A 19,919-nucleotide genomic window follows, 5' to 3' on the forward strand; every position below is an offset into this window, starting at 1 on the left:
TAAAATTCCTTATTATTACTTATTGCTTCTCTTCCACCTTTTAATGAACCGACACCACGTCATGTTCCTCGTATGGTAAACTTTACTGTACTTTTTGGATTCTGATTCTGATTCACCTCTCACTTTATTAGTGTAAAATTTATACAACTATAGTTTCAATTTCATTGTGGTGTCAATGATTTAGTGCATCACTTGAAATTTATTACATTAGGATTAATACAAGATTTGACATGTTTGACGTGTCATATTAACATTGATGTAACAGCAAGTAAACGTTTGAAAGTCATTTTAGCATTGAATCAAATCCCTATCTAGCACTTGAGAAAAAAACAAGCATATTTTATAGATTTTATTTACACTTTTTATTCATGTCTATCACATTTCATAGGCACATAGGAGAACGACTACCTACTGGCTAACACTTATATGGTTGTAAACATGAAACTTAAATATACAATACCAGGGAAATAATTCATGACATGCCAACAAGGACAAGAACACAGTTAAGCAATAACTTTGATTTTGTCATATTTTAAAATAGAATTTATAAAAACAATATTTGTGTTGTACATCAACCAGTTGGCACTGGTATTGTAATGCAGCAGCATCTATTATACAACATCCATTTTTGAAATGGGCCAGTCCATCACTGAATCTGCATCACCATCTGCATCTTAAAGTTACGAAACATTGAAATAGCAACAAGTGGACTAACGCTACCAAACACAGTCTATAATACACATTGTGTGCTGCTTTCCTGTCTGTACATATTATCCTCTTTGCTGACACACATCCAATGGCCTGAAAAAGGCCCAAGGTGCCGACTGCTTATGACGTGTGATCAGTGTTCTCAAATCCACAGTTGAAGCTTGCCCTAGTCCTGAGACACATCCTTCTATTGTGTCAGCATGCATGCCATTTTACAGGCCACCGCTGAGATGAGCGCAGCTCCACGGCCGCTGCCCTCCTCTGACTGGATGAAGGCGATCTCACAACGAGGCGCCAGGTCCCACACGATTTTGTGGAACCTTTCGCGGAAACTGAGAGACAGAACAAGAACGTTGAGTACACATAATCAGTCCCCATCCATCCCAACTCATTTTACAAATCTAACATCATTGTTCGTTTATGAAGCATTTACAAATTGCATTTTTCAGTCAAGGAGATTAAATGATTCGTAGATATTCATGCAGTACTGCTTGACAGCTGTTAACAGCTCCTGATTTGCTCAGAGACGGTAATATTTGAGATATTTATGGAGAGAAATAAAAAACTCTTCACTATGTCTACCACATAGCGTGTTCCTCACCATGGATGCAGCTTGTACACGGTTCCATCGACTCCCACTGTGATCTCCAAGACGTCCTGACCACGTCGCTCTCGCATCAGGTTGACGACACCAGCCAGCCCTGCTCCGCACATGTGAGCAGAGCGCGTGGAAACAGTCTCGCAGACGAGACGCACAATGTCACAGTCCAGGGTTGATGGTAGATGACCCAGTGAAGACACAATATTGTAGATTTGTTTCCTGTCCCCGGTGTCACTGGAAGGCAGAAGGAAAACGAACAACACATCAGTCTTTACCATCTGTGCTTAATGAATTCATTGTCTTTTATCTGATTTGAATGTGCTGGTCTTTCCTAGGATGGTAGTCTTTAACGCTCACCTTTCCACCTGTGAGACGTAGCGCGTCTCAAAGCTGCCTCGTGTCTTCAGCAGCTCAGACGCTTCTCCGTTGAACAGCAGGTTTTCGTTCACCAGCTTCATCAGAACAAGCCTGACCAGCTCACCCATGTACTTCCCACTGATCAGTTTCTCATAACTGCAAGAAGCCAGAACAACAGGAGAGACAGAAGAGAGAGATTATGGGGTGGAAGATTGAGGTTTGAGCAAGGATGCTTGAATATCTAATGATACAGGAAGGTTAGGTAAGCCAAGAAACATATGAGCAAACAAGAGCGTTGGTCGGCAATTCTGAGAAAGCAGACTAGAGTGGATGAGGATGCCGACGTCACTGCTAACGAGGGTGAATGAAGCAGGCCTCAGTGATCATCTGTGTGAAGGGGCTGCCGGTGCATAAGGTAAACAGCCATTAGGCTAACCGGCACAATGGCAAGCAGAAAAGAGGGATCATTAATCTGATACCCACATCGACTGACTGACCACTGACGCATGAGGGCTCTTGCCTTTTACAAACATCCTCAGGAAAAACAGCAGGTAGCTTAGCAACTACACAGACACCTCAGGTGAGCGTCAGGTGAGTATCGCCACAAGCAGGATGATTAATTTCAGCAACACCATAAGCAAATGAGGGAAGAACTGCACGTCATGTTTTAAATGACTAACTCCCATAAATATCTCAGCCGCAGCACTTTTAATGGCGTATTGCTTCAAGCTTGAACGTACACTTAAGTACATGTGCATACAGTAGATGAAGTTGGAGGATGTATAGAGAGAACGAACAAACAAGAAACGTATGCGCGAATCCGGCTGCTTGTTTGAAGTGCGCGCTCTCTCCGACTCACAGCTGATGTCCAGGGTTAATCGAGGTTTCGTCCACCACTCTGTCGTACTCCAGTCTGAATTCCTCCAGCTCCCCGTTGTCTCCAAACGCACCCCACTCTGTGTTCACGCACATCCGGCCTTCCTCCCCTTCCACCAGCTCCACAGTCCTCATTTCCTCCATGTAGCAAGCATTACAACCAGTACCTGGTAAGGTGAAAGGTTAGAAACAAACACACATGTTTCAGTTTGAGTATTTCTTGTTCATTTTATTTCTATTTTTGTTGAATCATTCTTTTTTGGTCAATTATACTAAATTTATTCTCTCACAGAGCTTCCCCTGCCTGCTTATATACACTGCCTCAATATAGAGTCCTCTATTGATTTTGTACTCTTAATTTGAAATTACAAAGATTTAAATTTTAAAAAAAGAGAGAGGGAGAGATGGATGTGTGTCTCTGTGTTTTAGTGGTTCATTCAGTCTTGTGGGGTTGGAGATTCTTACCAACGATCATCCCCACTTCACAGCTGCGGTCCTCATAATAGCAGGAGATCATGGTGGCGACTGTGTCATTCACCATGGCAACCACATCCATCTCAAAATCCTACATGATAACACCAAATCAAACTTCATTCTACAAGGAATACAAGTGCTGAAAATCAGTCTTGGGTTTTTCATGATAAGATAAAAGTTCTGATGTAGAGCAGCTCACCCCTCGTCTCTTGATGGCATCTCTGAGTAAACCCACAACATTGTTCCCTTCTGCCCCAGATGCCTTGAACCCTTTGGTCCAGTTCAGCAGGATACCCTGTGGAAAGGGATGATAATAACTATAACTATATTTTGTGGGGTCAGGGTGAAAATAATTCAGCAATATTTGGAAATTTAACACCACACCTTGTCAATGTCCTCATGTCGCACAGGAAAGGAGAAGGTGAAACCCAGAGGAAGCTTCTTATGCTTAATGTGATGTTTATCTAAAAAGTCTGACATACACTCTGCTATGTAGTCAAACAGCTGCAGCAAGAGGGGGGGGGGTGAGACATTCACGTCAGGACAGTTTTATTGTCAGTGCTGTGACAATTTCTCCCAGAAGATCCAAGGTTTTATCTTGACTGCTTTGATTAGTCTACATCAAATTTTAACACAGACAGATAGATAGATAGATAGAAGCTGCGTAACATAGAATAATAAACTTTGTAAATAATCTTATAAATGGTATTAAAGCAAAAACTACAAGATGATATCCCCATAAGATCTTCCACACACATCTGGATCCAGATGTGGTGATTCAGAATCATTTAATTCATAATGCTTGCAGAAAAGTTACTATTTTGAGATAAAAAAATAAGAATTCTAGAGATACAAGATGAAACTGCTAATTTAAACAAATTCCACATGCAGATCTCAAATTGTTACTAAATATGATATGAAATATGATTTAAAATCTGGAGACAAGGTTTTCAAGATCAATTGTTCACAGTATGAGATATTATCATGAGACTTTTGGCTTTAGACATAATAAATAAACTGATCTCTTATCTAGTTTACACTGTATACAAAAGTCACTAACCATTTCTGCAGTGCCCGTCATGGCATCTTCAGGAATGGAATACATCTGGTTCTTGGTCTCCACCTTCCAGCTCCTCTCCTCATCTTCACCCACCTTTACCAGCATCACACGGAAGTTTGTGCCCCCAAGATCCAGAGCCAGGAAATCACCCAACTCTGTACAAACACACACTATATCTGAGTGCCTATACTAGTTTTACTGTCCTCTGACACCTTTTTTATTTAAATTAATGACGTCATAACTGAAGAAAGAGTACATACCTGATCCCTCAGGGGTGGAGCAAACATAAGTTGGAAGCATTTTGACACTGGCTTCTTTGTGTGTCTCTAAACGCAGTCCTCGCTCCATCTCACACTGCATCCGCTTCATGATTTCTTCAAGTTCTTCCTTGCTAAGTCGGAACTCTGACAAGATATGCTCTACCTGCAACAAGAAAGAAGAGGAGCTGAACTCACACTGTAGAAATAGTCTATTTAGTTTTGTACAAATCATTCACAATGAAGGACAATGCTTGAAAACAATTATCTTGGAAAGATAAGTGAATTACAATCGAACTTAGAAGCAGTTAAAGTTAAAAGGGAATCAGAGCAAAGACAAGTGAGACGTTACAGAGAAAATAACAGAAAAAAACAAAGCTTCATAAGGTAGAAAGCTGAAGGATAATGTCCGCTGACATAGCTCTTATTAGGTCAAGCTTTCCACCAGGGTTCTCCTGAGACAGGACAAGGCTTTCTGTGTGTTAAGAGCTTTTTTTTATTCAACAAAAAACATAAAACAAAAAAATATACCAGAGCTGTTTTAATGTAAGTGTAATTAAAAGTCTTATTGGACAGAAAAGTGAATCTTACCATGAGGATTTTATCAGCCACACAGCTGTAGCTACAAGGCATCTTCATCACCTGGTCGACAGGAGAGCTGACACATGGCATCTTTGCAGGTTAAACTAAATGAACCTTTCTGTGAGTTTCTAGGCATGTGGTGAGTGTGTGTTCTGCCTTTGTGTGTGCAGATTCAATGAAGTGTGAGCACCACTGAATGAGAATGCCTGCTGTTTTTATGCTCAGGTGAAGTGGGCCAGCCCCCTTTCCTGATATCACCCCATCTGGTCATTGGGGTTCAAACAAACACACACATACTGTAAGCCACACACACACACACACACACACACACACACACACACACACACACACACACACACACACACACACACACACACACACACACATACACGTGCAACTTCTGCACGCCAAAAAAAAACCCAAGTGAAGTAACGGTCAGACGTCCACAAGATCAAATTTCTGCGAAGTTAGCGGCAAAAATGGTCACATTTATCATTTTAATGGTTGTCTGTAGTGTATATATATTCATTATAAAGTCATTCATATATTTAAAATACAATTGATTGCTACGTAAGTGTGATTAGATTAAATTACTGTTTTTAGAGCTGCGCATTAACCACAGACACATTCAGAATTGAGATGTTGACTTTTTTGGATTCATACTAAATTCTAGGTAATATGAATTCAGCGTTATCATTGTATATTAATTTTTTGTTGGGTTTTATACATGTATATAATAAATTACAAAGTAGTCTAGCCACTAAGTAGGCTAACATGAGTTTGATCTTGTTCTAAATGCATAAAGCATAAAGAGGATACTTTTTGGTTCAGTGAGTTTTTCCTTGTCTATACATTTTTTTATCAGATACAGTGAAACTATTATTTGTCAGTATGAAGAACTTAGTACCTGTTACTGTAAGGATGCTCTATCTCAGATGGCCTTTTAAAATATTGTGTATAATACTATACTTGGATAAGATGAGTTTAGCAAATTATTCCTGTGGAGAGTTGTGAGCTTTGACCTTGAGCTCATCTAACTGACCGAGATTTTCCAGCCAACCTGCAGTACAAATCTGAATCAAACCCTGCGTAACCAACTTTTTTGGAAATCCCATGCAATTGCAAAAATTTGCACAGTGAATCATTTTAGGAGGCCAAAAATAGTCTTGCATGTATTTGCGAAATTATAAACATACCCAAATTTAGAAGCATCGGGAGGATGAAGGACATCTAAAACTAACATCAGAATGTTGCAGGTGAAGGCCTTCTGCTCTTATCAGCTGCATTCGTTTACCTGACTAGAGGTCAGATCTTTTCTTAGCTCTGACATTTGGTGAGTGAGATAAGCGTGACCCTGTGTGTAGGACCTCAAACGGTCCAGTCACACTGACCTAAAAACACATTTATTTATCATGTAATAGAGTGTAATTTAACTTTGATTTTGTCTTAAAATATAACCTTAAATCATTTTCTGTTCAAGAAAAAAACTATTTAATGTAACATCTGGTAATTTCAATGAAGCCACAGAATATAAAAACGGTGAGTAATTTATCAAATAGATGACTGATGATTTGTACTGATGCATTATTACAGCAAAAATTCCAGATGTCACTTTTTACTGAATTTAGATTCATACTGCACCAATGGCAATTAAAATAGTGAATATACAAACAAAATCAGATACATCTGTGTTGTTTTACAAAGCTTTTTATTTGTTTAAATGTCTGTGTAGGTTCACAGTTATCCAGGTCATTATTATCCAAAGTTGTTTAAATCAATCTTTTAAATCGAACTTTAAGAAAGTTTTTTGAAGACGTATCGTCTCTCAACCAAGAGCTTCTTCAGATTATTTGTAAGACAAGTTTAAGTTCATTTAATTTGTCTGTTTGCCTTGCTTTACCTATACTTTATTAATGTTGTAATATAATTTTGTTCTGACTGATAGTATTTAGTGAAACTCATGCATGTCATGTTTAAATTGTGAATGGAAGAGACAAACAAGAATGAGATAAAGATATATGTAGCACAAGATTTAAACCTGATTTATCTGTACAATGTGCCTATAGCCATTACTTTCATCAACTAAACTTTTTGGTTCTTTACCTTATCCATCGTGTCTCAATGAGGATTAAATCCAAAGTGTTCTTCCGACCATCTGTGCTCTCCAGTGGAAGTTAACTTGTTTTTCTCCAGATTTTGGGAGATTCCCAAGTTTCAGCTGCTATTCTGTGTTAAGCATCCATGCATGAAGCCTGAAAAAAATGCTCTCCGTTTATGGGAAACTGCTTGACTGTTGCTATATTTGCAGTATGTATGATCTACATAATGTTTAGCAATGACTCTCAACACATTAACTTATCTGTAATATCTTTAGGCCTAGCTGGTGAACAGTGAAACTGAACCTTTAGGCAAGCAAGGGATCACTGTAGCAAAAATCATATGGATTTTTCTTCTGTCTTCTAGACTTTTAAGGAAGATAAACTAAAGATTCATCTTCATTCCTGCAGATGCCTTACATCAAGACCTGTAGTTTTGTCTTCGTTCTCGTGGTTAACAGGTTCAGTTAAAATCCATATCGGTGCCCTGGATTTGCCAAGAGATCAAACGTCGACAGTCAGTCAGTAAAATAAATAAATAAATACTTATATTTTGTGACAAAAAAATAAAAGAGTTACAACCTCCAGTTTGTAACGGACCTTCTTAATGACTCTGTCACCTCAATATCTTGCAACCAGAAGTAGTTCTTTCCTTGGTGCAACTGAGCTGTCAACAGACACACCTGAAGGCTTAGCGGTTTCCATGTTGCCTTGGAAATGGATTACAGTAAGCGCACATTTCTGCCATGGAAAACACTTACCACTAAGTAAAGTGGCCAGAAAATTGTTAAATGGAGCAACATTTTCGAGAAAACATCAATTGGGGGTGTCATGTTTTTGGTAGGCAAAAAAGAAAAAACTTAGTAGACTCACAAGGCCACCAAGTTTTGACGGCATTATTATTTTTATTGTTCATATTGCTTGTGACACATATCTTAAATCATCAGAAAAAGATGAAACCTTTTTGAATTAATTTTACATTGTTAATAATAAGTATTTACAGATGTAATAACCATGTCCATGAATATTAGTTTATGGTGATATAATCTTATTAAAATTGTGTTATTGTCTGTTTTCTTTTTTTTAATGAGAGGGGGAGAGAAGTTATGAAAATTATTTAATGAATCTCACACAGAACTGGTGACAGACATCCTATAAATACACATTTTTAAAGCTGAAATCTACAAAATAAGCCCTAACTAAATTTACTTATTGAATGTTTTTGTACTGAGTCTTATTTTTCCAAAATAATCCAAATGAAAAATTGTGATTCTGGTTCAATGGGTGAGACGGGACAAACACAATTTGTGCTACAGCTGGTATTTTCTGTACACATCAGGTTTTTCAGGCAATAAATATTGAACAAATGCTGTGGAATCTCAACCCCCTGGAAAGCCAAGGGTTTCAAACACCATCAATTTATTATGCCAGAAACATTGGTCAGAAACATGGAAGACAAAAAGTATTTTTTCCATAAAATACCCAACCTCATCCTTATTTCTTAAAATAATAGTATAATATTATCATCATACTTATTCAGAAGCGTATTACTTCCCCACGAAGTCTGAATAAACGAAGAGTGCAGTTATAAACCTTCCGTCCAGTCAGAACCATGATGATAGCATTTGTTTCTCCCGGAGCCATTATCCAGAGGGACAGCTTAACGGTCATGACGTGGTGGTTCCTTACAAATCTACAAATTGACAACTGTAGTTAACGTTAGCTGTATCTTGAATACATCACCGGCTGTCTGTTGTACACATTGAAAACTCTTCTTTGTATGGAACAATAGGTGTTTTCTATTATTTTGACTGGAAACAGTCAGCTTGCTGCTAATTTGTCCGGTAAGTTAACTGCGGCCTCACAAATACTAGTTAGCATCGGTAGCTAGCGCATTAATGGAATGTATGTGGATTTTTATCTCATCATAACTCTTTTACTTACTGTCAGCGATTAGAAGTAGTCCCTGAGATTTTTTTACACTACTTAAAGTGAGAATCGTCAATTATTACTGAATAGCGTTGAAGCTAATGACCAGGCGGATACTTTCACTTGTAAGCTAACAGTATGTCATCGGATTTCCCTGAAGTTTCTTGAGCTGCATTATTGTTAGCTGACATGCTAGCTGGCTAAACCATGATGCTCTCATGTGATTGTGCTTCTGTTAGCTTCCGAATCAAATCATCGGGACTGCGACATCGCATTTGCTTTGACTGACTGACCAGACTTGATCCGGAGGCGGCATGAAGCTCTTCAGCCTCAGCGTTTTCCACAAAGGAGCGACCAAAGCAAACCTGCTGAAAGCGGCATATGACCTCTCCACCTTCGGGTTCTTTCAACGCAACGGGTGGGTCTAACCGGTCCGACTGAACCGAGTTAACATCATGATGTGTGTTTGTATGTTCTGGGAACACAACGAGCACAAATAGCGACATAGGCTACCAGCTTCAGTATCGAGGGTGGCACCCCAGAGATGCCGAGGAGGTTTCGTGGGAGTGGGCTCACTGAAGGTGACAACAGTCATTGATCCACTGCTATGCTGTTATTATATTTGAGTTATTTTTATTTTGTTTGTTAGTTCCATTAGTCAAAGTCAGTTTTATTGTCAAGTGTACCATTTATGGACGAAATACAGCACAGATGAAATTGCAGTCCTCTCAGACCCACGGTCAATAGGCAGGACAACAGGCAGTACAATCGGCATAACAATATAGTACAACAGGCAGGACAACACAGGCAGTAAATATAGATATAGGCAGTAAAGTTAGACATAGGCAGTAAATTATCAATGTTAGGGGCAGGATCTGAGGTGGTTAGTAGATATCAAAAAGATTCCATTTAGCTTCCCAGCACTATCTACCATGTTGCTGGTCTTTCAGGTGGTGTCACCAAGAACACCGAAAAATCTGATTTCTGGAAGTTTTGTAGATTTGCCGTTACGTTTATACCCTAAAATTATTGCTGTTTGGGCTGGGACGTTTGTAACCTTAAGGCTGCGTTCAGACTGGCAGCCAAAATCCTGTTTTTAGCCCATCCAGATTGAAAGTGGATGGCTCTTTTGTTGAGAGTCACATGCCACATAAAATCCGATTATAGCAAGACGGACTCAAACCACTTTCAGGAGGTAGTTTCAAATCGCATTTGCGACAGATGCGACACAGTCAGCTCCTAACACACCAGTTGGTTTTGACGGTACTTGAAGTCACTCTACAGAGCAAAATCCTATTTGGACACTTGCTAAAAACAGTGTCGACAGTCAGCCCTAAAAGTCAGATATGAAAGGGAATTTGATTGGAAATCAATTTTCCTGCAGTCTGAACGCAGCCTAAGATACCACTGAAACAAGACTACAAAGTATGCTGCTGTTAGGGCTGTTGTAGCTGATACTCTGAGGCAGTGGAGTTGTATGAGCTGTACCATAACAAATATATGGTGGACTGTATGTTTATGTTTTCTTACTGTTCCAAGGTTCTTCCTCCATCAGTGGTATTGTTTTTGTTTACGCAGTGTTCAAGAATTCATGACCTTCACCAGTGCCTTAATTGTTGAACGGACATCACAAGGAAGCCGTGCCTCTGTCAAAGAACAAGGTAAAACATAATTAGTCTTTTTTGAAATTGGTCAGAATGTGGCAGTAATGCTCTACACTTAGATAGGTGTCACTTGATTTAGTGTCAGTGTAGATAACATAACATAATTATAATACAGTGCGCCCTCATTCCTCATGGTTAATTCGTTCCAGGAACCACATGCTATTAAGGAGTTCTGCGATATAGTGACAAACTATTCATCTTATTATTTATGGTAATTTAAGCGTTTATGAACCTCCCCATACTGATATTAAACCACCTTCTATCTGTATTACCTCTTCACACACTCTGATAGACTGTTTAAAGCTCTTTGGTGTCTCACGGAAGTCCGAGACTCACGGAACGTAGCGCACTTTTGGATGCCGTCAGCCAATAGAATGCACGTAGGGTATCACGTGACAGCCTACCAAAAATTCGCTTTGAGGTAAAGTTGGGAGCTTTGATGCGCGAGGACGCATTTTACTGTGTTTGTGCAGGGGGACAGGTGGTTTCATGTAAATGCCTGTTGATCCGTTCGTTGATAGCTGCTCTTCCACAGACTCACTCGGTCCCTTGTCTTGCATTTTTAAAATATTTTTATTTAATATACTGCCTCACAGTATATAAAATTCTGCCTCACACTTCCTGTTTGATAAATATCACATTTGGTTTGTTTTTTCTTGCAGAGTACCTGTGTCATGTGTATGTAAGAAATGACAACCTGGCTTCAGTTGTTATCGCAGATACTGAATACCCACAAAGAGTCAGTTTCACATTGCTTGAGAAGGTGTGTATAAAATGTAAGTAAAGCCATTTGTATAGCTGTCATGTTTAATGATTAGTTTGCTCTATTTGTTTTAGGTATTAGATGAGTTCTCCAACCAGGTGGAAAGTAGGCACTGGCCCTCAGGTACTCCAGAAACCATTAACTACAGAGGCCTGGATATTTACCTGGCAAAATACCAGGTCAGATTTTAATCTGTTTATCAGTAATTATCTAGGAGGTATCGCAGATTGTTTTGTCCCTGTTTATGTCTGTGTCTGTCTGTGTTGGTGGTGTTGTTTTAATAAGCTCTGACATAAATGCAAAGATGTTGTTTGTTGTTGTTGAAGGGAGAGTTTGTTTATGAATTCCTTCCAATTGTTCAAAATGCAGAAGTTGCGTACCTTATTTCTGTTTTGTCTGTCAGAACCCCAGGGAGGCAGATGCAATGACCAAGGTGCAGGCAGAGCTCGATGAGACCAAGATCATTTTGGTAACACACTTTCCTAACCTCAGACATTGTGTGGTTGTTTTAGCATAAAATACCATCAAATTTGTCAAATAAATTAGTGTTTTATTTTATCAGAACTTGCATATGCAAAACCTTGCTTTAAACTGTTATGTGGGAAATAACCTACAGAGAACTTTATCAGTGCACTTTATCAGTCCATGAAACAATGCATCACATTCATTTCAAGAGTACTTGTCAAATCAAAGTCTTTATGTGGCACACCATTTTTTTAAAAGCACAATACCATGGAAAGTCTCCTGGAGAGAGGAGAAAAACTGGATGACCTTGTGTCAAAGTCAGAGCACCTAGGTGTCCAGTCCAAAGCCTTCTACAAGACTGTACGTACTGACACCCCACCTCCTCTATACTCCACTGGCCACTCACTGTTTCAGTTTGTCTGACTGCATGCATGTCTCTATGTTCATCCTGCAGGCACGGAAACAGAACTCCTGCTGTGAAATTATGTGATGTCACTGCCTTGTCCTTTGGGACATACCTCTCTCTGCCTTTCTACTTTTCCTACAACTCCCATCATGCACCAGCCACCACATCTCAATACCAAGAACAGAACTGATTCTGTATACCGGTAATCCAGGACTGGGGTTGACGACGGTAGCGCATCGATGTGCAACCTTTTCCGGATTGGATGATGGGAGCTGAAGGAGTGATGGGGTTTGGTCAGGGAAAGAAGTAACATTTAAATTATTTCTAGACATTCAAAGGGTTAACATCTGTTTGTTGTATCAGTACCAGCTGAGGTGTAATGGTGTAGCACTATGGACACCTGATATATTGTTGAAACAGCTTCATACCATTTAATGTTGTTCAGTTTTAGTTCAGTCTTAGTAGCTTGATTTAAAAAAGTATTAATCATGAATAAAACTTCTTTTTCAAGGCCGCTCTGACAACCTGACAGTTTCATCGAATGAATTCATAAAACACGTTAACTGTTTGGGTAAGATTTCTGGGTTTTCTTTTAGGCTTTTGTTGCCCACTAGGTGGCCCTGTTTATTCTTCCAGTGAGCCCCAACATAGAGGATAATCCCCCCCAAAAAAATCAAACAGTAGCTGTGGTCTCTTAAAAACTTCAACAAATTTTACAGTCATTTTTAAACATCTCTTGACCGTATTAATTTGTGACTTTTTTGCTTCTATCACATGGTGTTAAATCTACAACATTCCCAATTCAGGTGTGTGTTTGTATGATGAATCTTAAAGCTGATAAGATGTTTGAGAATGATCCTGGTTAAATGTTATGTGGGTCTTCTGGGAGAGATTTTCTGTTTACTTTGTGTACTCAAGATATTATTTTCACATATAGCCATCAAATAACACTTAAACAGGCTTTTAGAATTAAAAAAAAATAATGCTAGGACACCTGTAGTCCAGGGATTGTCTGGCGGTCTTGGACCTGGGATCACTGGCATGTTATGTCTTATAGTGATGGAGGTGGGCATGTGATCATCGTCCGCCGTTGTACTCTGATGTTGAGTTTCTCCTAAAATGGTTAAAGAGTTTGTCAAGAAAACAGCCATGAATGAAGACAGGAAATGAGTAGATCCATATGCCAGATGATATTTATTTTCAGTATTTGAAGTTTGTTTAGTATTTTGGCCTTAACTGGGTAGAAATGTCTTTTCTTAAGAAACTGCTATTCATTTTAAAGTGGAGATTGCCTTTTGACATGTGTTGGATTTCTGCTTGCTCTCTGCTGTCTGTGTGTGTCTTACTTGCTGATGTACAGCATCTGCCAGCCGTGTTGATGTTGAGTGTCTGTGTGTGAGCACTTCTTGTATAGTCTGAACCATTTTTTTTTCTGCTTTTAAAATGTAAATATTTGTGCAATATCTCTGCAGACATTTGGTTTCTATCTCTCTGTAAAGAATTAACAAAATGTATCTCACTCAAGACATTCAATTTCCCCTAATATGACTGACTCCCATAACAACTGTTTCCAGGGGTGATTTCTGACATGTTTATTCATTTGTTTTAAATTTCTCAAATTCCAATTAATGTGCTGAATTTGAAAACCTGTCACATCCGTGAAGTTCCCCTGTAGCTATTTGCAGATCATGTGTTGGTGATGTGTGTTTAATATTCTGAATTAAACCTCTTTGTCCAGATGTGGTTTGCAAATGTAAAGCAAAAACTATAGGAAATAAAATATTATTCTCTGAAGTCTGACCACGTAACTTTTCTCAGACGCACACAAGAAAAGGCATCTACATTAATATACTGGTTTATTGCCGAAAAAATACCATTTGAAAGCTGTTTGCAAAAAAAAAAGTAAAATAACAGGTTAGAAGCCTAAATATTAGATATCAAAAGTGTTGGCCATTGCTATCTAAAAAAATTATTCAATTCCTTAATGATAGGCATTATTAGTTCTCTGTAGTATGTTGCTCTGACATGAATCCAGACAGTGTTGATCTGCAGGCCTGGGATGTTAATTGAATTTCATTTGCGCATATGCGGTTTTGGATCAGCAGTGACGTCTGTGCTGGTAGTCTTGACATGAAGCTTTTATGCAAAATGACATGTATTTAAAAAATCTGTAGGTCTAAGAAGCTTGGCACAGTATTTTAAAATGTGATTTGCAAATGTGTGTTTTACTTTTGGGACGCTATTCTAGATAATTCAAACCGGTCATTCCAGAATTGGAGGACATCAGGGCTTCCAAATTCTAAAAGTAAACCTTCAGTTTTCTGATTGTGTGCTACATATTCGATTATAGGTAATAAACTATCAATGGCTTGATTAGCTCAGCTTACAGATCAATGGTACAATTATTATTACATGATTTATTTTGTGTTTACAATACTTGATCATAGTAACAAGGTTGCAACTCGATACTAATGTTCGCTCTCTCTCAAGAGTAGAAGCTAGCTGCTTAGTTAGCTGTTACTGCTGATGAAGAGAACAAATAAAAAGTAATTTTAAAAATCTTATTCTAACAATATGCATATCAAGGATGGATAAGGTAAAGTGAGACATTCAACTAAAGATAACTATTATAAAATACGGACAAATAGATGGCAGGACACACCTTTGCTCTGCCCATTCTTTTGGAATTAATTGATTTTCGCGTCATTAGTGTCCTCCGGTGTTTAGGCTACGGATGTTTCGTCATTTGGTCATTTGTCAGCCGCAACACTAAGTCCGTTAAAACTGTAAGGTACTACACTACACTTGATCTTAGTCAAAATTCACCGGAAGCACATGAACGCAGCATGAGCGCCTCAGCTGGCTCCAGGTTGCACGCCGGGAAACGCCCACTAATCACACCTTTAGTCACGTGGGGGAAAACTCCAGCTCTTTAAGGGTGTTTTGTCTTTTTGTTTTGAAGCATTTAGGGAAAATGTTTGTTCTTGTTAAGGCTTTATTTTTTAATGGCGATTTTGTCCATTGTCTGCTACCGAACATTTAGTTTCAGGCCCATATTTCACTTTTTAAACCACTGCGTCTCGCTATAAAAGCGAACGTGTGTGTGTGTGTGTGTGTGTGTGTGTGTGTGTGTGTGTGTGTGTGTGTGTGTGTGTGTGTGTGTGTGTGTGTGTGTGTGTGTGTGTGTGTGTCCTGACTGGTAGCAGGACTGTCTTGCTGAATGCGAGTATGTGTGTTTCTGCGTCTGTGACGTCAGATACCAAGTAAAAAACATTTCCCAGTTGTCCCGACTTGAGGAGGCGGAAGCGGGGAGTTGATTTTTCCGATTCCTCCGACATCACGTGAACGCGCCGTGATCGAGCCGCACACGGTGGAGCGTGAATACGGACGGCGGTGGAACGCGGCAGCAGGCTGACTTCGGTTCTGTAGAACAGGGAAGGTAAAGAAGGGTTTTTGTCTTCAGACGAGAACACTGTTGTCCCTCTTTGTGTTTTTACTCCGCTCCAGCTGCCTGGCTTTGCGGACGAAGGTGACTGGTAAATAAGTGGTTAGTGTTTTTTCTTATCTTGCATGTGTTCCTATCTGTGGGCCTGTTGCTGCTTGAAGCGCTCTGATTTTCCACATTAGTGAACTTCCTGCAGAAAGTTTCCAACTCCTCGACTTGTTGCTGATCCAGTCTGCGCCTCTGTTTCCTGCGTCCTTCCTCCTGGCGCGTCTTTATTTCTCTTTAAGTGTTCGAAAAGTATTTTAATAGTACCCCAGCTGGTTCTGCTCTCTCTCTCTCTCTCTCTCTCTCTCTCTGTGTGTGTGTGTGTGTGTGTGTGTGTGTGTGTGTGTGTGTGTGTGTGTGTGTGTGTGTGTGTGTGTGTGTGTTTTCTGTCATTGCCCTGTACTCTAGTTGTTTTTTTTCCCTTTTTGCTCATGAATAACACAAATGTTTTGCTTCACTTTCAGATGGTTGACCCAGATCTGGTAGTGCAGCAGTTTTTGCACGCAGATCAACAGAGAAATGGTGAGCACTATCTTTTCTTTTTTTGGAGAATCAAAATGGTTAAATCTGGGTCATAATACATTATCTTTTTTTTTTCTTTTATTCTACTCAAAATCTGCACCAACCTCCACAAATCGCACCATCTGATAGAGTGGAATAGAGAATAATCCACTGGGGAATTAACTATTAATTGCAAACATGCACTTAACGTTGGAAACTTACCTCATGTTAGTTTCTGTTGAACAGGTAAATTCCTTGTAGTGATATCTGCCTGGCGTCAGCTGCCATCATGTTCCAGCAGTCGCTTTAATCCAAACCAGTGTCATCACTGGTGCTGATGAGGTTTCTATTCATATTTGAAATGGCGCTGTAGCTGGAAAAGCTGGAAAAGCCTGCCCGATCTAAAAACACATATAAATCTGGTGCATGTGGACTTTTATTTGGATCTTAATTGAATTGGTTATACTGGATATCAACTTCCTGAATATTTCTGAGTTTGTTTTCGTAGTGATCCGTGCACTGTTCCTTGAAAAAATACATTTTCTCCCCACTTTATTTTGAAGTGGAGAGAAAAGATATCAGACTTTACTACTTCATCGCAATCTGATAGTAATATAAATGTTAAGTTATATCCTGCATATTCACAACAAATCATTTAAATTGATACTTCTTTGCCTTTTCATTTCACTTGTGATATGAAATATGTCTACTCTATCCCCACAAAGCTTCATCGGGATCCACGCTGCCGTCTCACACAGAGGACTCTTTGACCTGGAGCAGTGGAATCATCCCTGGTGAGTCCAAATTCTTATCTTTTTAGTAAACCTGCGAGACCTGTTTGAATAGAAAATAATTCAAATCAAGGGAACTCAAGTGACACTGCCAGTAATTTTAAAAAATGTTGGTAACATTTTGTTATTTCTGAAGCCTGACTGCAAAGTTGAGGAAATTATTTTGGTCAAATTGCTTGTGGCTATTTACACTGGCTGTGTCAAAGACTTTCCAGAAATACTCTGCTCTGTTTGTTTTTTTTCATTCTTTAAGTAATTCAATAGCCCCTGCTGTGTGTGTGTTTAGACATTGTTTTGGTGTCTTTCCAGTCCTGCTTCCTTCCATCGATCCACTAGTCTCTGAAGTTCATACTAGAAGATGTTTGTACTTCAGTAACATTTCATGTTCCTCTTCCTCTGTTGGCTTGGGCGGGTGGGGGGGTATAGAATACAATCTGCCCCTCATAATGTATATTCACTAAATTGCCAGAATACGTGTTCAGCTATCCAAATCACTGAATTTAGGTGTTCCAATCACTTCAGTGGCCACAGGTGTATAAAGTCAAGCACCAAGGTGTGTAGATTACTTCTACAGACATTTGTGAAAGATCGGGTCGCTGTCAGGAGTTCAGTGAGTTCAGTGTGGTAAAGTCATAAGATGTGCAATAAGTCCAGCCATGAAATTCGTCATTACTAAATATTCCACAACCTTTTAGCAGTACTATAACAACGTGGAAGCCATTGGGACCAAAACATTTTGGACTGTTTCATCCTTGAGAATAATGGGAACACTTTAGATCTGGTCTGTTTGTGTTCCTACGTGACTGAAAGTTTGTTGTGAAAGAACTTGACTGGCCTGACTTCAACCAAACAGAACACCTTTAGGATGAATTAGATGGAGACTACGACCCAGTTCCTTCTCGTCCAACGTCAGTGTCTGACTTCACAAATGACCTTCTGGAAGAATAGTCCAACATTCCCCTAAACACACTCCTGAACCCTGTGGAAAGCCTTCAAGACTTGAAGCTGTCGTTGCTGCATAGGATGGAATTGCATCATATTAAATGTTAAGGTTTAAGAATGAAATGCCTCTCAAATTTGCTTGTGTCTGAAGGCTGGGGAGTTAGTATTGTAGGGAGTATTTCACTCTGAGAGCAGGCTGGTGTGGCTGGATCGGAGGCAGCATTTATGTGAGCTGACCCTCATACTGGGTCGTCTATGTAACTGTGTGGTGCGCATTGAAACCTTTCATACTTTACATGGAAACAATTATTTTCTATTATTCTTACATTTCAATGGTGGTAATGAAAACTATATGATGTGTAGCTCAACATATAAGTGCAAAGGATTGTTTTACAAAAGTTCAAGTAAGAATCTCAGTAAAGTCTGCACACCTTTGTCAGGTCAGTATAAAATTATTTTTATCCTTTAAATTAGTACAGGTTACAGACATAATCCAGGAAGAGCAAAACCCCCAAAGTACAGACCCAAATGTGTTTTTTCCTTGCAAAATAGCAAATAATCTTGATGTTTAGGAAAATGAGCTGCACATTAATGCAAATTAGGGTGTTTAGTCATGAAGTGTAAAGTCTTTTGTGAAAGGATATTCTACAGTACTCTCTGTGCAACAATGAACTATACGGTCTGCTATAAATGCACATCACGTATTGGCCGGTATGTAAATGAATAGATATGAAAATATATATAAATATGTGGTTTTAGGTGCGATTGCTGCAGCAGTGTTCATCGCCTTCATACTCGCTCTCTACACCGTCCTCTGGAAGTGCATGGTGTCCCCGCCTCAACGGTAAACCACAGAAACAAGCACGGATTTCTTTGCCCGAGCAAACTATCAATTGTTTACTGTTCACTGTCATGTGTCTGAACTCTGAATCACTGTTATTTTTTCAGTTTTTTCATTGTGAACACAATTTGTCTTTCTTTTCCAGGAAAAAAAGCAAGATGAGGGTCAGAGGGCAGCAGAGGAGCTCGGTGTAAAGACCGGATCCCGTTTAGCTCTTCATGTATAATCATAACGTACGGACTGAGATCTAAATGCAGATTTTGCACCAAGTCTGAGAAAACATGCCACAAATGATCCTCGTAATGGATCTGAAGATGAAATCACACACAAAAAAAAAAAACCAGCTGAGGGGGAAACACGTCTGTTGGACTCGGCGTGGTTGTTTGTCCTTGGCTCCCATTGGCTCAAACATCCGTGGTGATGTGAAACCGATCATGCTGCTTTTTACCTGTGAACTCTGAACTACTGAGGGGTGAGGCCGCTCAGGTCACTGATGAGTTGTGTGTTACCTATATTGTTGTATGCCTGAGAGAGATTGCAATTTATTTATGTATGTGTATTTTACACGTTTTATTTTTGCGTGCCTTGTCCCTGCACCAGTGGACCTGTTTTAAAACATATCTTCTATTCTTTTACAGTATCTTTTATAATATTTTCAAAGTTACTTGCATATTTACCTGCCAGATAATGTCCTGAAGATGTTTTGGTGAAAACTTTAGTCCACATTTTTTAGTCACTCTTCTCAGGACTTTTGTAACTACTGTATGACTTGTGTTAATTTACAAGTAGAGGACTGCACCTATGAATAAAAGGTATGCTCTGACGGAATCACTAGCAGTATGAGTGTTAAAAGGTTTGTTTCATTTGTTCACGTAATGGAAATCAGGTCAAGCTAAAGAGCAGTTTCATCCAAGAAATATCCAATCCAATCTTTATTTGTTGAGCACTTCACCACAACCGCAGTCGACCAAAGTGCTGTACAGACGAGTAAATAAAAAGAACAAACAGTATAGATAAAAGACAAAGTGGCTCAAATATTGCAAGTAAAGTAAATTAATTAAAAACAAGATATGGATAAAAGCAAAAGCCGTATAATCAGAGCAATAAAAATAAGAT

The 19,919-nt window shown here is 39.2% G+C and overlaps 3 protein-coding genes across 5 annotated transcripts; 2 read left to right on the forward strand and 1 right to left on the reverse strand.

The window, feature by feature from the left end:
• Positions 1–413: 413 nt before the first annotated feature.
• Positions 414–10,553, reverse strand: gck (glucokinase (hexokinase 4)). The gene is made up of 10 exons (XM_068311104.1): positions 10,471–10,553; positions 4,337–4,499; positions 4,077–4,231; positions 3,401–3,520; positions 3,216–3,311; positions 3,008–3,107; positions 2,526–2,709; positions 1,667–1,822; positions 1,310–1,543; positions 414–1,040 (listed from the first exon to the last, which is right to left on the reverse strand). Exons 2-10 carry the CDS (start codon positions 4,443–4,445, stop codon positions 896–898), a joined length of 1,299 nt encoding a protein of 432 aa, XP_068167205.1. The 5' UTR covers positions 4,446–4,499; positions 10,471–10,553; the 3' UTR covers positions 414–895.
• Positions 8,664–14,032, forward strand: ykt6 (YKT6 v-SNARE homolog (S. cerevisiae)). Its single transcript, XM_068311105.1, has 8 exons — positions 8,664–8,855; positions 9,180–9,358; positions 10,519–10,601; positions 11,267–11,367; positions 11,442–11,546; positions 11,771–11,836; positions 12,091–12,192; positions 12,287–14,032. Exons 2-8 carry the CDS (start codon positions 9,255–9,257, stop codon positions 12,320–12,322), a joined length of 597 nt encoding a protein of 198 aa, XP_068167206.1. The 5' UTR covers positions 8,664–8,855; positions 9,180–9,254; the 3' UTR covers positions 12,323–14,032.
• Positions 14,033–15,497: 1,465 nt separating this feature from the next.
• Positions 15,498–19,654, forward strand: sb:cb288 (uncharacterized). 3 transcript variants are annotated; one of them, XM_068311097.1, is made up of 5 exons: positions 15,498–15,774; positions 16,193–16,250; positions 16,955–17,023; positions 18,722–18,806; positions 18,949–19,654. In XM_068311097.1, the coding sequence occupies exons 2-5, from the start codon at positions 16,193–16,195 to the stop codon at positions 18,995–18,997; spliced, it is 261 nt and encodes an 86-aa protein (XP_068167198.1). In that variant the 5' UTR covers positions 15,498–15,774; the 3' UTR covers positions 18,998–19,654. The 3 variants fall into 3 exon arrangements, with proteins under 3 accessions (XP_068167198.1, XP_068167197.1, XP_068167196.1); XM_068311096.1 differs by having other exon boundaries at positions 15,499–15,785; XM_068311095.1 differs by having other exon boundaries at positions 15,507–15,677; positions 18,949–19,653.
• Positions 19,655–19,919: the final 265 nt, after the last annotated feature.

This window comes from Antennarius striatus, chromosome 3 (genome assembly GCF_040054535.1).
Source record: "Antennarius striatus isolate MH-2024 chromosome 3, ASM4005453v1, whole genome shotgun sequence".
NCBI classification, from domain to species: domain Eukaryota; kingdom Metazoa; phylum Chordata; class Actinopteri; order Lophiiformes; family Antennariidae; genus Antennarius; species Antennarius striatus.